The sequence below is a fragment of the Podarcis vaucheri genome (genome assembly GCF_965113315.1).
Source record: "Podarcis vaucheri genome assembly, chromosome: 6".
NCBI classification, from domain to species: domain Eukaryota; kingdom Metazoa; phylum Chordata; class Lepidosauria; order Squamata; family Lacertidae; genus Podarcis; species Podarcis vaucheri.
In genome coordinates this window covers 78,840,314-78,856,591 of record NC_138764.1, presented here as the reverse complement: position 1 = coordinate 78,856,591, position 16,278 = coordinate 78,840,314, and the positions used below count along the sequence as shown (strand labels likewise).

The window sequence follows — 16,278 nt, the reverse complement described above, 5'->3', positions numbered from 1 at the left end:
AGAGGTTTTTTAAAGTTCAAAAGGTGAGAATCCTATGATATATTATGCAAGCAGCTGAACTGAGAAAGAGTAAAACTGCTAGGATCCTTCTTTTGGCTTGGCAGATGCACACATCTTTTTGCTAATATTATTTAGTGAAATCAAACCTTTATTAGGCATTATGCAAATAAAAACCGTAAGAAGGAAAATAACATGTAAAAGCCTTGAAATATATATAAAAAGGCAGCAGTTGGCTACAATCATATATATATATATATACATATAAAATCAGTGGTTTTCCTTGTTAACCTGCTCCTTGGAGGACTGCAGCCAAAAACTCGGCTACCCCCGCCGTTACCCTTTGGTCAACGTCGGATAGGCAGAATCCCGCACATTCACCTTGCTGGGGTTCCAGACCACCCAAAAGAGGGGACAGCACGCGTTGACGGAGCGTACTGTACAATGGGCAATGAAAGAGAATATGCTCTACAGTGTCCGGGACATTCATAGAGCATCTGCAGAATCTCTTGTTTCTAGGGATGTTTTGATATCTTCCCCAGACAAATGCTGAGGGAAAGACATTCAACCGGGCCAGCATAAAAGCCCTACGTTGGGCTGGGATTATTAATTTAGTGACGTAATTGACTCTGCTATCTAAGATATTTAAATCATAGAATATGGGGGAGCAAATTTTATTTACAGCTGCCATAATATTTTGTCTCTCCACATCCTTTAGTCTAGCTAGGATATTATGGAAAATGTATTGCTCATTAGAATTATACAGGGGCTCCAGCTCGATGCCTAAAGATTCAATCTTTTTTTCGAGGTACTGATACCATCTTGATTTATAGGAGTCTTTAAGCAGATCAGCGAGCAGGCTTGATGGAGAGCAGCGAAAATGGCAGCGTAACCAGTACTTTATTGAGGTGGACCAGGCCCAGTATTCCATTGTGTGTATGCCTATTTCTGCACACATTGTTTCATATTTGATCGCAGCTGGGAGTCCAAGAATACGTCTCAGAAAGCTGGAGTGAATCTTATTTAAATCACTGTTATATGCTTGAATCCATAGCGGGATTCCATAGAATATCTGGGCTTGCACTTTTGTTTGAAAAATCTGATTGGCCGCAGGAATAAATTGATTACCTTTCTGATAATAAAAACGGGCAACTGCTGATGAGGTGCACTTTGCCTGTTTATTATTTATTACACTGTGTAATTTGTACATATATGTTACATATTCTTCACAATGTGGGACACAATGTGTCCCATTGTGGGCTGGGCTACAACAAAAAAAATGATAAGATCTAAACAAAAAAGCATAAAACACCAATTCACAGTAAAAAAAAGTACAGTATCCGTTACAAAAGGGAAAACAGATTCAGCCATCCCCAAAAGTTCAGGTAAAAAGGTGCTCCTTGGCATGGTGCTGAAATGTGTGCAAAATAGCTGCCAGGCACACATTGGGAAAGGGAGTTCCAGACCTTGGAGGCCACTAGAAAGAAGTCTCATCCATGTGCTGCCATGCCTTGAATCTTCTAGGGCAACAGAAATGCTAACAAGGCCTCCAACAGTGAAAACACCTCTTAGTTTGGTCTGTTTGGGATAAGTTGATCTTTCATGTATGTTGGATCAATACCATTTAGGACTTTATATATCAAAGAAAAGACCTTCTTCAATGTATAGCCCACCTTAGTGGTGGGCTCACCTGAGGCAGTTTACAGTATGACAAAACCGTATACCAAAACAAGGTAAAATTTAGTCAAGGAATAAACTAACAATAATACTAATAGGAGAACAAAAAGCCACCTGGCGAAAAGATGGCTTTAAAAGTGATTGATGCCGCTCCTTATGTTGTCTCTGTGGTCTGTTGGAAATTCCAAATCACTTTTTGCAACCACCTTTCTACCTTCTGTTCTTCCTTCTCTCTTGAGTCTGAAGGAGAACTTGCTTGTAAAATATGTGCCACCTGTATAGGTCACTCACAGATCTAGTTTGCATTCTTTAATACAACATCTAAAGTGGTCCTGGTAGGGCCACTTCAGATATTAAAGTTTTCCTATAGGGAAAGCATTAATGTTCATACTGCTCATTTGGGGGTGATTCCACATCTCCATACATATAGTGTAGCTGTAATTGGCCACACTTGCATGTTTAGAAAAAGTTGGTGTAGCATGTTTCAGTCTACCTGTTGAGTGCTTGGATTTTTGTGTACTAATTTGTGTAGAAAAACCTGTCTGAAGTAGTTTGCAATAATTCCCCACTGTTATCCTAGAACAAAGAAATTTTAAACAGCATAGTAGGATTACTTATCATCTTTTTTCTTTTCCCTAACCTTTTGCTGTCTTTGCCAAATCCTGGTTGCTGCTTTGCATATCTAAAGGATCTGTCCCTTTCACTTCTTGCATCTTCGACCAAACATTTGTTCACCCACATCTTCTATTACAGCAGTTCCATCTTGCTACTCTTGCTCCAGACTTGCATTGTGGTCTCCAGAAACAAATGCTACATGCACTGACTTCTTGTCTTTTGCTACACCAGGGTCAGTGCCCTGATCCTTAGAGCTAAGGCTGTTCAGTTCCCAACCCCCACATTCTCATGTTCTGCACACTTACCTGTTATCAGTTTTCCTTCTTTCCTTTTCTTACTTTCTATGTGTCTGGTCAAATTTCCCCTATGATGCAGGTTGTTCACCTGTGCCCTACGTGGTCAGTGCAGGATTACCAAATGGGCAGAGTAGGCACCAGACTATGGGCCTTTCCTTTTAGGGGCCCCATGACAATGGATCAAAATAAAATTGATTTGATCTTGAGAGAAAATTACAAAAACGTATTGGAAATAATTTGTGAACCCCCCAACCCCCCAAATTTGAGTGCCTGGGGGCCTCCACAGGGTTTAATCCAGCACTGTAAATGGTTTGTGACCTGGATACTTTTAAAGTCTCCTCCTGAACAAATCCTGAATATTTTTATTTGTTGTATCCTTAAAATGAGGATCTAGTTAAGTAAATTAGCCTGAAATTTAATGTACTTGTCTGGCACTATGACATGTGTTACAATGGATGTCTAAGATTTGGCAAGTGTCAACAATGGTAGACAAACATTGTGCATGTCAAAACTTGAGACAAACATCAATGAATATCAACACTTAATATACATTAATGTACTCCAAAAAAATTGGGCAAAACAACTATTTTCAGACTTAGCAGGGATTCACATGTTAAAGTCAACATGCATTAGATTTTGGCTACTAGTTTAATTAATTAAAATTTACTTTAAACCTTTTTAATTACCGTATTTTTTGCACCATAACACTCACTTTTTTACTCCTAGAAAGTAAGGGGAAATGTCTGTGCGTGTTATGGAGCGAATGCCTGCGGGTGATGGGGGGGATCTGCTGCAGTCGTGAGCAGAGGATCCATGGTTCCCCTTCCTTCCCTCCTCCGTGGTTACAAAGCATGGATCCTCAGGATTTTTGCATTGGGCTACTCCAAACTCTCTGTCAGATCACATGTCTGTGGCCACAGTATGAACCACAAAAATCATATATCTACTATTTCGTTTAGAATTTTTTTTTCTTGTTTTCCTCCTCTAAAAACTATGTGCGTGTTATGGTCTGGTGCGTGTTATAGAGCGAAAAATACGGTATTTAAAATGCAACCCCCATACATAGACACATAGAATCATAGAATTAGAGAGTTGGGTGGGACTCTGAGAGTCATTTAGTACATGCCATCCAACATCCAATTTGAAATCATCCTTAACCCTGCTGAGCTTTGAAAATGTGCTAGCAGTTTTACTGTTGCACCACTGGAGAAGTGTGATCAAGCAGTCCTGACTAACAGTGCTGGGTGCCTCAGTTATATTACTGGGTCATTCCATATCAAGTGATTAAATTGTAAATGATTTTTTTTTACTTCATGTCATCCAGTTTTCTTAAAATTTTGTGCACTTATCGAACAATCAAGTTTAAATCCAACATTTTTTTTCCTCCTCCTATTTTTGAGTTATGAGGGTGATGTCATGTGCTGTTGTTCATTTGAGGTTGCATTTGCCCAATTTTAAGACCTGGTGAGGAATAGATTATTATTATTATGTCTTGATATGTAAAACCACAGAATTCAAAGAGGGTGTACTTTCTTTTCCTGTGACTGTCTATCTGAGTTTCTGACACTGACAAGAATAGTGTTACAGTTTCAATGCCCATTACTGTTTTCTCAGTCTAATGAAACAATGTTTCATATTTACAAAGCAGAAAAGTAAAAAATAAATAAATCAGATGCAGTTACAACATTACTGTATCACCACTTTTAGCTGAACCTCAAGACAGTATTCTCACCTACATCTACCTGTTTCGGCAGGTAACAGAGCTATATAGACAGGATTTTAAGGAGCTGCCAGTTCTAGTTAACTATAAGCATGGAAGCATTCTATGTTGGTCCCAGCCCATGGTGTGAAGGCGCATGTTGTAGCAGTTTTGTGGAAGCTAAGCAGATCTAGATCTGGTAAGCATTTGGAAGGGTGTCTGTCTAGAAATTCTATGCATGTTGTTTAGAGTTACATCATTTGTGTTCCTTATGTCTTGATGGCTACATGCCAGGTGCGGGGAACATTTGGCTCTCCATATGTTGCTGAATGAAACTCACACCACTCCTGGCAATTGGCCATGTTTTCTAAGGCTGATGGGAGCTGAAGTTCAGCAATATCTGGAGGACCAGATATATACTGTCTCTGAATGCCCGTTAGAGTTAGGGAGTGATAGTAGGAGAAAGCTGCTCTGTTTGTTTCCTGTTTGTAGTTGCCAACTTAACATGTATGGAACATATTGGGTTGTTTTACTATCATGGAAGAAAGAGTCTTAGGGCATAGTTGGGAATTCATAAAGAGACAGAATGGTTGGAGGTCAAACATACACTCAATCCCACAAATAATTCCCTTTCCCATCACCATCCACCATGTTCAAATACTTTTAAGGATTGTATGAAATGTATGTTTGTATGCTTGTATATTTGTAATATATGTGTATTAATGATGAATTATTTTAACAATAAAAGCTTATTAATTAATTTTTTAAAAAAAAAAAAAGAATGGTGGGAGGTCATTCTCTGTCACAGAGGTCCAAAGTACCCTAATAGGTTTTGTGTGTGTGTGTGTGTGAGAGAGAGAGAGACAGTTTATGTTAGCTTGGAGTTCTTTTGAAATGAAATCTTATTGGACCCCCTTAGCAGATTGACACTGTCAAAATAAATGGTGGAGGTTGCCTGAACCTATGAGGTGCTATGTATCTCAGCTTAGGATCTCATAGGACCAGACACAATGGTTCTGACAGTGGCCCAAGTCCACCTGTAGTGGTTTTGAGCTGGGCACAATGCCTGCCTGACCACACCACCACTTTAATGCAAAGGCACGGAATGCAAGAAAATCTGTATGTTTGTCAGGCCTTTCTAATAAAGGAAAGTTGGTAAGCTGAACTGGGCTTTCCTGGTAATAAATATAAGGGGAGGAGAATAATGTTTCTTGGATAAGGGGTAGTTAGACATCTGTTGCGGAGCATTTGGATTGAACTGTACACCTATGGGAAAACTTGGGCACCCCTTTTATTTTATTTTTGTAGTTGGCAGAAGTATTATAGTCTGATATGCTTATGACACAAATGACCTTATATAAAATTATATCAAGCTGCTTGTGTGTTCGTCTGGCCTTATATGGATCAAAAAAGGGCAAACATATTAGATTACACTTCACGTGTAATTGGGACATTTTACTCAGTTTCTGGACAAATAGCTTGTAAAAGGTAGATTCCATAGTTCAGCAATACATAGGATGCATTGCATGCGTAATATTCCAGATTCGGCCCCTTTCATCTCAGATAGCAGGATATGGAGAGCTGCTGCCTGTCAGAGGGTTAGATTGATCAAGTAGTCTGACTGTGCAAGTTACTTTCATAAGCAACATTATACATGTGTGTGTTTTTCTTCTTAGGGTTAAACTCAAAGTGTGCTGAGACACAATCATCTAAAATGCTTGTTAGGTTGAGATTAATGAATGCCATTTTAAACAACATAGAATGAAGAGCCTCTGAAAGTTCATCTTGGTAAGTAAAAAGGGAATAGAGATCTTTTGGTTTCATGTACTGCTAATCATATGTACTTTTCTTTATGCCTTACTTTATGTTCTATGGTTTTGGTGACCCTGTTGGTCTAGCTGTTGGAGTTGGTAATTTTATTATAAGAGGTGTTGAAGTACCCCATCACAAATTCAGTGACATTTTCTTTAGTATGGAAAAAGTCTAGGTCTGCTGGTTGGTATGGCCAGTGAGCATATTAGTTGTGATAAGGCTTACAGTCATGCCCTTGTTACTTCTTGAACATGTGAGAGGGTTCGTTTGAAAATTCCTATAGCTATATGCCAAACTGACAGGTGTATTTTAGGCAAGTACTTTTTAGAAACTTTACAGGGAAAGCCACTAGAAGAGACTTTGGAGCGTGGTAATTATGGATAGGGAAATCTTGCTCCTCTACTCTAAAACTAAAATGGTTTTACTTTCTTTAAACAAATTATATATATTGGAGTTTAATGAGTAGATAGCACATGAACATAGGGTGGGATTCGAAAAAGTTGTTGAGCTTTTTTGGGAGGGCAAAGTTGTTGAGCTATTTCTGAGGAAAAATCAGAAAAAAACAACTCTGCCAATTTCCGCCTGGACACTGCAATATCCTAGGTCTTGCAAACATCTTGTCTGTATAAGCATTGCCGGATGGAACAATCCCCCCTCTTCTCTCATGTGCATTGTTCTGGGGGCTCACCTGCTCTAGCCAAGTTTAGGGGGCACGTGACAGAGAGGAGAGGGGGAAGTAGGCATGAATCCCCCCCCATGGATTCAAATAAAAGTTTCACAGGTCTAAATTCAATGCTTTCCACAATTCTCTTGTTTGTTTATCAGTAGCTAGAGTGTGATAGCATACAACAAACAGCTGAAAGGAGATATAGTTTGCTAATGTATTTTCTTTTTCTTTTTTAAGAAATAGAGGCTTGTGGAGAGTTAATTATTTTCCCCCTCTTCTTGAAAAAATTCTTTCAGGTTTATTGTTATCTAGGAAGGGCAACAGGACCTCATCCAGAATCTAATCCAGATCAGCACCATGTTGTATGATTTTGTGGATAACGTGATCGTCATTCAACTTAAGATAATTGTGGAGTTATGACTAACAGGTATCCAACCTCTTAGAAAAACAAGTATTAGAATGTTAGCAAGCCATTGATGTCTGCAGTGTGAGCTTTTGCTATGCAGATATAGCAGAGAATAATGCAGATCACCTATGTACAAATAAAATTATTCACTAATGAAATGGTTTTAGTATTTCAGAAATTATCAAATGCCAGTTGCAGATTGTCAAATGTTCAGAATTTAATAGACATGCAGCCTAATCCAGTCATATTAATTTGCAAATAAGTCTCATTTAGCTAAGTATAACCTACTGCCATGTATGTTTGTATAGGATAAAACCTTATAAAATAATTATACTATTTAATAAAGAAACATTAAGCATATATGCCCTATTGAACTCAATGGAACTAACTTGTGAATAATCATGCATAGGCTCATGTTCTAAGTGAGCTATAAAGTCATCAGCATAAAGGAGGGAAAACTCAACTGTAATGTTGTGTTAATATAAAAAAATTCCTTCCAGTAGCACCTTAAAGACCAACTAAGTTAGTTCTTGGTATGAGCTTTTGTGTGCATGCACACTTCTTCAGATACACTGAAACAGAAGTTGCCAGATCCTTCTATATAGTGAGAAGGTGGGGAGGGGTATTACTCAGAAGGGTGGTGGGAATGGGAGATTGGCAGGTAGCTGAGAAGGATCTGGCAACTTCTGTTTCAGTGTATCTGAAGAAGTGTGCATGCACACGAAAGCTCATACCAAGAACTAACTTAGTTGGTCTTTAAGGTGCTACTGGAAGGAATTTTTTTATTTTGACTATGGCAGACCAGCACGGCTACCTATCTACTACTGTAATGTTGTGTGTTCAGTATGTGTGAGTGGCCTCAGATATTTAAAATTCCTATGCTGCATAAATACATGTATACCAATTTCATATATAATTTGCCAAGTCTTATCTTGGTATGGGTGGAGAGACTACTTTATTATCAGAAAATGATTTTGGTTAGCTTTATTTATTTATTTATTTATTTATTTATGTAATAGATTTCTAGAACCCCTTCTGTAAACTTCTGCCTCCGCAAACTCTCCCTGGATTAGGGAAATAAAACATGACATGCTGACTTCCTCAGCGCAGATCAAACAAACAAACATTTATTTATTATATTTTTTAACCTTCTAAAATTATTTGTTACTATGTTTCTTAATAACTAAGTTAACATTAAACAATACAGATGTAAGTATGTTAGCCCTATGGTTAATCCCTAAACGGAAAAATGCCTCTACCATATATGCAAATTTAATGGAGACTTTCCTGTGTAAATGAAGAACTTTTTAAAAATCACTCCTTGCATTTTACACTCTACCTGCCAGAAGTAGGGTTGTATCCAACTAAATCAATGAATGGATATCCTTTTTTAAAAAAGATGGTTTTACTTTTTATCACTGATAAAAAATATTTGAAGGATTATGTTGACTTTTGGTGAAACACTTAGGAACTAATATAATGATGTCCATGCTTGATTTGGTTCAGAACAAAAAAAGCCTCACCCCTTAATTAATTTTAACTGGATACATCTGCAGATTTGTCACAGCTGAAGTTTTCAGAGGATTGGACTCCCACTGTCTGCAAAAGCAGACCAGCAACCTGAATGCTCCTATGGCTCAATTTTTCTGGGTCTGCTTAAATTGTCATGCAGCTTCTGATACAGGATCTCCAGGTAAGCTATTTTTTTATTAGTTATATATATTGATACGTGATAAATGAAAGCATTAGCTTTTTTGGATTTACTTTATACCTGCTAAGGCCTTTCTAGATAGGGTGCCTTCTCTGGGGAGGAAAACCTGTTCCTTTAGTACTATATTAGTAAATGCACAGTGTCTGAAGAAAGTAGAAAAGCTTTGGTATGTATGTCAGCGATGTCATGGGTACCATCCAGTAGATGCTCATGTCACTGCTTTCCCTTATAGTTGTATTATTGTATAATAATTGTACAGTAGTTGCTCAGTATTGTATAGCTGTATAGTAGTTGTTTTTATTGTGGTGAAGGTAGAGGTTTCTCAGCAATTGTGCCCCATTACTGGAGAGCAGTGATTCACAGCAGCTGTAGGAGCTCCAGACGATGTGCCAGTGACTACTAGCTAAAGCTGTGTCAGAGCTGTGGAACTCCCTGCCTATTGACATTAGGCAAGCACCTTTGCTGTACTCTTTTTGGTGCCTATTTAAAACATTTCTGTTTAGGCAAGCCTATCCTTACATGTAGAAGTTATGTGTGTTTTATCTTCTTCTTTTTTTTTAGGAAGTGTTGATTTTAATTAAACCGTTGAAAGATTTTATATACTCAGTTGTAACTGTTTTTAATGGATTTTTTTTAATGTTTTACTTCATATTTTTGTAAACCACTTAGAGGAGTTGTTTGTTTTTGTTTTTACAATCAAGCAGTATATAAATGCCAAAGACACTTCATTTATTTATATATTTATTCAGTTCATTTGTTAGTTATTGCATTTTCATTTTACCTTATTCTTCAAGGAGCTCAAGGTAGCATACATGATTCTCTCCTTCCTCTTTTAATCCCCACAACAGCCCTGTGACATAGGGTAGGCTGAGAGGCAGTGAGTGGCCCAAGATCACCCAGTGAACTTTATGACTGAGTGGTGATTGAACCCTGGTCTTCCAGGTACTAGACCAAAACTACACTCTTAACTGGATAAATAGATCACTTTATCATGCATTCCATAATTATTTTCTAAAAGAAAAATGGGGAGTGACTTTGCTAAAAGAACCCTTGTGGTTTCATTCTGATGGGGCTTTTTTTTTTTAGAATTTTAGAATTATTAAAAATAAGAAGACAAAATCCTGTGTCAGTTCCCCCCACAGTATGCTTTCCCAGCACCATTAAAAATTGCTAAATAATTTCCATTCCTTGGGGGGCAGAGTGATGAAATGGGTTTTGAGAAAGTCATTGGGACTCTCTCACAGACTCCTTTGGGAGAGTTTTGAGGTGGTGATTTTGATTATTATTATTTTAGGGGGTGGGGGGTTCATTTCAGCCTCAGTTTGTATGTAAGCAGCTTATGAACATAATACTTTTTGAGATCTAAACAAGGTAAGAACAAAATAGAAACAGTATTAACAATAAGCTGTGATTGTATAGATGTAAAATTGTGCATGTATATATAAACAATATATTTTAAATATATAAATAATATATTTTAAAACTTATTTTCTTTCATAGGTTTGTCTTAATACCTGATTAGCTTCCACTGCAGCAAATTACATAGCCATGGTTTGGGGTGATATGCCTAAATTAAAAGATAACCACACTTCATCGTATTCTTCAACCATGGAAGACCTGGATGTGGATCTTGACTCTGGACTAGAGGAAGATGACATTAAACATGAGAGCCCTTATGAAGATTCCACAATCTTTGTAGCTTTTAAAGGCAATCTTGATGATGATGACTTCAAACAGAAATTGGACATCATTTTGAACAATGTTCCTGGCCTTTTACACCTGGGTATTTCACTCTTTTGTATTTTTTTTAGTGAAAGATTGCTTAATTAACTTTTAAATATTAGATTTAGACATGTAAAATTGCAATTCATTTATTTGAAGTTAAATTGCTCTAAAATATTGCAGACTTTTTACTAGTTATTTTTAGCGAAAAAATATATATCCCACTCTACTTCCTGAAGTGTGCAGTGTACATTTGAATTGCTAGTTGAAATGTCTTGTGTGAAGTAGCTCAGAGTTAGTATTACATATTGATATCAGTTATTGTACTTGAGTAACCATGTACATTCTCTGTAGTAGTTCAACAAGTCTGTCTTCTTTTTTATCCTTTTAACAAGAATCTGAAAAGTTAAAACTGAAGAAGGTGGAACCCTGGAACAGTGTACGTGTTACTTTCAATATTCCTCGTGAAGCAGCTGAGCGACTACGATTGCTGGCTCAAAACAACAACCAACAACTTAGAGACTTGGGAATCCTCTCAGTTCAAATTGAAGGTAGCTGAAAATACTTTTGCAGTTGTTCCTGAACTGTATAGTATACTTAAGAAACACAGTGTTTGAAAAATAAATATTTCCATTAGCTTTTTGAGCACTAAATAATAGTATACCTCACTGGCATCCTGATATTCTGCCTCAGGGATAGACTACATGTTACACTTTTGTATGTGCACCCTTCATGTGTGTACCCTTCTCCCAGCTGTTTCCTTTAGCAGCACATGCCTCATGAATTCTGGCCATCAAATAGCCAGCTTCCGTGCCCCTGCTCCATGTCATCTGTGGTTGCTAGAGAGAGTGGGTAAAGCCTGCTATATAAGAACCAGAACTCATCTGATAAATGGTATTAAATGATGGCAGCCTATGACTTTTTACATACTGCTTCTCATTTTCACATGCGCTTGAAAATGCCAGTCTGCTGGCAGATCCAAATTATTATTGCTTACATTTGGCATAATTTCCCACTGCTTCATTGATAAGAATGATAAGATGAAGCTGTACTTGAATAACAGCTGCTTTGCTTTGGTAATATAAGAATATTTCTGCTTTCTAGCTGTCTCATTCTTGGCTGCAAGGAAAGAAAATCCTTGCACAGAAGAAATACATGCATGGATTGTTTTCTGCATTTAAAATGAATAAGAAAACTCAACATACATATCATAGCATCTACACCCACAAACAATTGCTGGATTGGAGCAACTAGAATAAACAACCTTATTTGTTTGTTTTTAATTTATTAATTTTTTATCCAACACTTCTTCCCAAAGAAGCCAAGGGTGGCAGATGAACTCTCAATATTAAATTTTCAAGTGACTTTTTAAGGAAAGCCAAGAAGTGTGCAAGCTCTATTCCCTCTTATTTGTTTGTTTTAAATGCACGTTGTTGATCTGAATCCAATATACCACTTTTCAACAGCCCTTTTTAAATGCTACTTTGTAGTTTCCTGCCCTGCCATATTGAAGCAATATTTATGCTCTGACTTGAATGTTAATGATTGATTTCAGGTGAAGGTGCCATCAATTTGTCATTGGCTCAAAACCGAGGTCAAGATGTGAGGATTAATGGGCCTATTGGACAAAACAACTCAGTACGAATGGAGACAGGCTTTCCCATACCAGGAAACCAAGGCAAGTTCAGCTTTGTAAAAGTTAGTGATACGTTACTTTGTGAAATATGCAACTGTTCTTTCATACAACTCCAAAGACTTTTCACTTCTTGATTTTTCATGTTTGTGGCATGTTTGGGGATTTTTTTGGAACATTTATAGGCTGCTAACATTTTTTTGCCACGTGCAAATTTTCTTACTATAATTAAGTATAGAAAAATGTTTTTTTTAGCCTGTTTTAATGTTTTATCCTCTAAGACAGGCTTCCTCAACCTTGGCCCTCCAGATGTTTTGAGACTACAATTCCCATCATCCCTGACCACTGGTGCTGCTAGCTGGGGATCATGAGAGTCATAGGCCAAAAACATTTGGAGGGCCAAGGTTGAGGAAGCCTGCTCTAAGATCCTACATGGCAGATTTTTCAAAGTTCTTTTCAAGGATAGATGCTGTTCTTATAACCATTCAGAAATAATACATAATTTAACTTCTAATGAGGAAGTTTTGTAATCAGTGTTTAGAAGCCTGTGTAAGTGTCTTTCTTGAGGGTCCTGATTTTTATTTAAAAACAAGAATATTTTTAAATATTTTTTCCCATTACTTGAGAAGAAATCTGTTTGCACAATATCAGATTTCACCCATTGGACTCAGTTAAAAAAGTAAATAAATTGGTTTGGTTATGCTGCTGATAATAGTGATAATGACAAACACAAAAAGAAAGCTAAATAATATGTAAAATTCAATGGAAAAATTAAAAGTAGAGTCAGGAAGACAAAGCAGAGAATATAGACAGAGAAACACTTGCTAGGAGAATTTTTTTATGATACTAACTTAACAAGCCATGAAGAGAAATGGAAGAAGACAAAGGGTCAATACCCGTGGATTTGTTGCTGTTTTTGGTTTGGTTCTTAAATTGCTTATTGGTTTTCTGGAACAAGGTTGGCCATGCTCCCTTTTTAGAGAACAATGAAGGCCATACATATCTTAACATGTGTATTTGATACTCTTATTTGTAATGTGTTCCTATTTGTATGATCTAGCATTCATATTTTATTTTTTTATCATTACATTTCTATCGCGCCCTTCCAAGGAGTTCAGTGTGGCGTACATTGTTCCCCCACCCCCATATTATTCTCACAACAACCCTTTGAGATAGTGATTGGCCCAAGGTTACCTATCAAGCTACATGGCAGCATAGGGATTAGAACACTGGTCTCCCAGCTTCTATTCCAAGCCTCTGGCCCCTACAACTCACTAGATATCTACAATATGGTTTCCTTTGGCAATTCATTCTCCTTTATTGATCCACACTGGAGTGGCTTTTGCCACAGAGACGACAGTTTTGTTAGACTTTCTGCTTTCTTGTATATATTTTCAAAAATCGAATAAATAAATAAGTATACCACACAAAAACAACTTCAAAATTTCAGTGCAGGATTTGAAGCTTTTCCCATTCTGTGCAATGCTGTACTTTGCAATTTGACAATTTGCATCTTTGCACAATGAAAAATATGGTTATGTTTCTAGGGTTAATAAGAATAAACAATCCTGCAACTGTGATGATGCAGCAAAGTGGGAATGTATCATCATCTATGATGACGAGTGCAGCTAACACAGAGTTGCAACCTAGAACACCTTGTCCAACATCTCAGTCAGGTAATCGGCTTAGATATTACTTGGATAAATATATCTGGAGAAATGTGAATTTGTGTTTTTATTTCCCCTGGCTTCTGCTTATTAATCTGGAAACGCATTCTAAAATATTTACCCAAGCTCTTAACTAGTTCTTTGCATGGAATGAGCTGCATTTTTAAAATATTCAAATACTATTGCGGATTTCATGTTGTTGTTGCCTAGTCCCCATCTCTCACAAAACAATTTTCACAAAAATATGTGAAGTGTGCCAAAAAATTATTGAGAAATATCCTGAGCTGTGTGTGCATGTGTGTGTGCGCTTGCTTGCTTGCTTGCTTGCTTGCTTGTGAGGGACAGAAAGAGAATGTTTGTTTCTCTGAATATTACTAGACTAACTACAGACAATATTTCTTTTTCTTCTCCATTTCTTTTTATAGATTCAGTGGATCCACTTTTGTCAGGGCTAGCTATCCAACAGCAAAATCATCCCTCTGGATCTGTAGTGCCTCAGCTCCATTCAGTACAGCCAGTTTCTGTTAATAGGCAAATAAACCCAGCCAACTTTCAACAGATGCAACCACAGCAACAATTGCAGCCACGCCCTCCTCAACAGCACCAGCAACCACAACAGGGTATTCGTCCTTCGTTCACAACCCCAACTCAGGTTCCAGTTTCTCCTGGTTGGAACCAGGTGCCTTCTGGAATAGTTCAGCCTCCTCCGTCACAAGGCACAATGGGCACATTGACAGTTAACCAGGGCTGGAAAAAGGGCCCTTTGCCTGGACAAATGCAGCAGCAACTCCAAGTCAGACCATCTTTGGCAACGGTACAAACACCCTCCCATCCTCCACCCCCATACCCTTTTGGAAGCCAACAAGCTTCTCAGGCACACACAAACTTTCCTCAGATGAACAACTCTGGCCAATTTACTGCTCCTCAGATGAAGAATCTTCAGGGAGGGCCTTCACGGGTCCCTACACCACTACAACAACCCCACCTGACCAACAAATCTCCTGCCTCCTCTCCCTCCTCTTTTCAGCAAGGATCTCCTGCATCTTCCCCAACAGTTAACCAAGCACAGCAGCAGATGGGACCAAGGCCTCCCCAGAATAATACTCTCCCCCAGGGGTTCCAACAGCCTATTAATTCTCCTAGCCGTAATCCTATGGTACAGCAGGGGAATGTACCTCCAAACTTCATGGTAATGCAACAGCAAAACCAGGGTCCACAGGGCTTACATCCCGGGCTAGGAGGTAAGTAATCATTTTATTGCAAAATATTTGTTCCTAGACTTTATAGCAAATTAATAAGTTACCTATGAACACTGAATTAATATGCAACACCACGTGAATTTCCTGTTGATATATTAAAGAATTGAACTGCTGAATAATGTTTGTCATTGTTGGAAGAAATATCAGAGTTGGAAGAAATATCACCTTGCCCAAACCAGTGCTTTGAGACAAAATACTGTAAATCTCTATTGCTTTCCTAACAAGCCATGTTTTGCTTGAAATCTTCCAAGGGAGGAGATACCACAACATTCTTAAGCCAATTGTACAGTTGCTGAAATAATTTTATAAATGGGAACTTTCCCTGAGAGTTTGATTTTAAATCTCTTGTAATGTAAATCTTTTGCTCATGTGTCTTCAATTAATAATTAGTAATAAACAATTACTAAGTAGAAGAGTTTGATTATCATTTCTGGGTTAATAAGCTGAGATATGTAGTGTTTTGGCTGTGTATGCAGCCGCTTTACTCCTCCCTTCATACTGAGAGCAAACAAACCAGGAAGTTTTTTGTTAACTAGTTTTCTGTTTCAAATGAACAAACCAGGATATTTAGCCCTGGGCCTAATTTTGACACAATATCCTAGCTTGTTCTAAAGTTGTTAACCATAATTTCCCTATTTGGACAAAATGGAAAAATAGTCTGTTGAAGTCTTCCTGGTTTATTTTCTTGCTTATGCCTAAGGGTGCATGTGTAGTTAAAAAGCTTGTTATTAAGCAGTGATATGATTGTTCAAACATGGTTATTCTTTCTCTGATAGTGAAAAACATTATTATCATTTCTAATCTTTTTTTTTCTAGGTTGGGCAAACAAGCCTCTCATGACTTGACATAGTCATTGAGTCCATAGTCAGTTTATTTATACATCACAATTTTCACAGACTTGTGCTTAGAGTGGTTTGCCGAAAATCAGTCGGAATGGAATAATACAATAATTACAATATATAACTAAAATTACAATATTCCTATTGTGTTTCAGCAGTTAATTTATTAAAATTTATCAAATTAAATTAAATTAGCACAAAGTTTACTAACAGACTAAATAATATTCCATAGAATCTCTAATGCTAATAGTCATACCTCATGTTGCGTCCACTTCAGG

The 16,278-nt window shown here is 37.5% G+C and overlaps 1 protein-coding gene across 7 annotated transcripts in view; it reads left to right on the top strand.

Annotated features, from left to right (window-relative positions):
* NCOA6 (nuclear receptor coactivator 6) overlaps positions 1-16,278 on the top strand; it is a 40,412-nt gene that overhangs the window by 3,855 nt on the left and 20,279 nt on the right. For 2 of the 7 annotated variants that reach the window (XM_082225754.1, XM_082225755.1), the window contains exons 2-9: positions 5,961-6,072; positions 7,060-7,190; positions 8,726-8,862; positions 10,381-10,663; positions 10,998-11,153; positions 12,158-12,280; positions 13,783-13,911; positions 14,328-15,143. In XM_082225754.1, the coding sequence (XP_082081880.1) occupies positions 10,429-10,663; positions 10,998-11,153; positions 12,158-12,280; positions 13,783-13,911; positions 14,328-15,143 (1,459 nt within the window). In that variant the 5' untranslated portion in view covers positions 5,961-6,072; positions 7,060-7,190; positions 8,726-8,862; positions 10,381-10,428. Of the gene's footprint in view, positions 1-1,192; positions 1,731-3,635; positions 4,484-5,960; positions 6,073-7,059; positions 7,191-8,675; positions 8,863-10,380; positions 10,664-10,997; positions 11,154-12,157; positions 12,281-13,782; positions 13,912-14,327; positions 15,144-16,278 lie in introns of those variants that run through there. The other 5 variants (XM_082225757.1, XM_082225751.1, XM_082225756.1 and 2 more) reach the window with 5 other exon arrangements.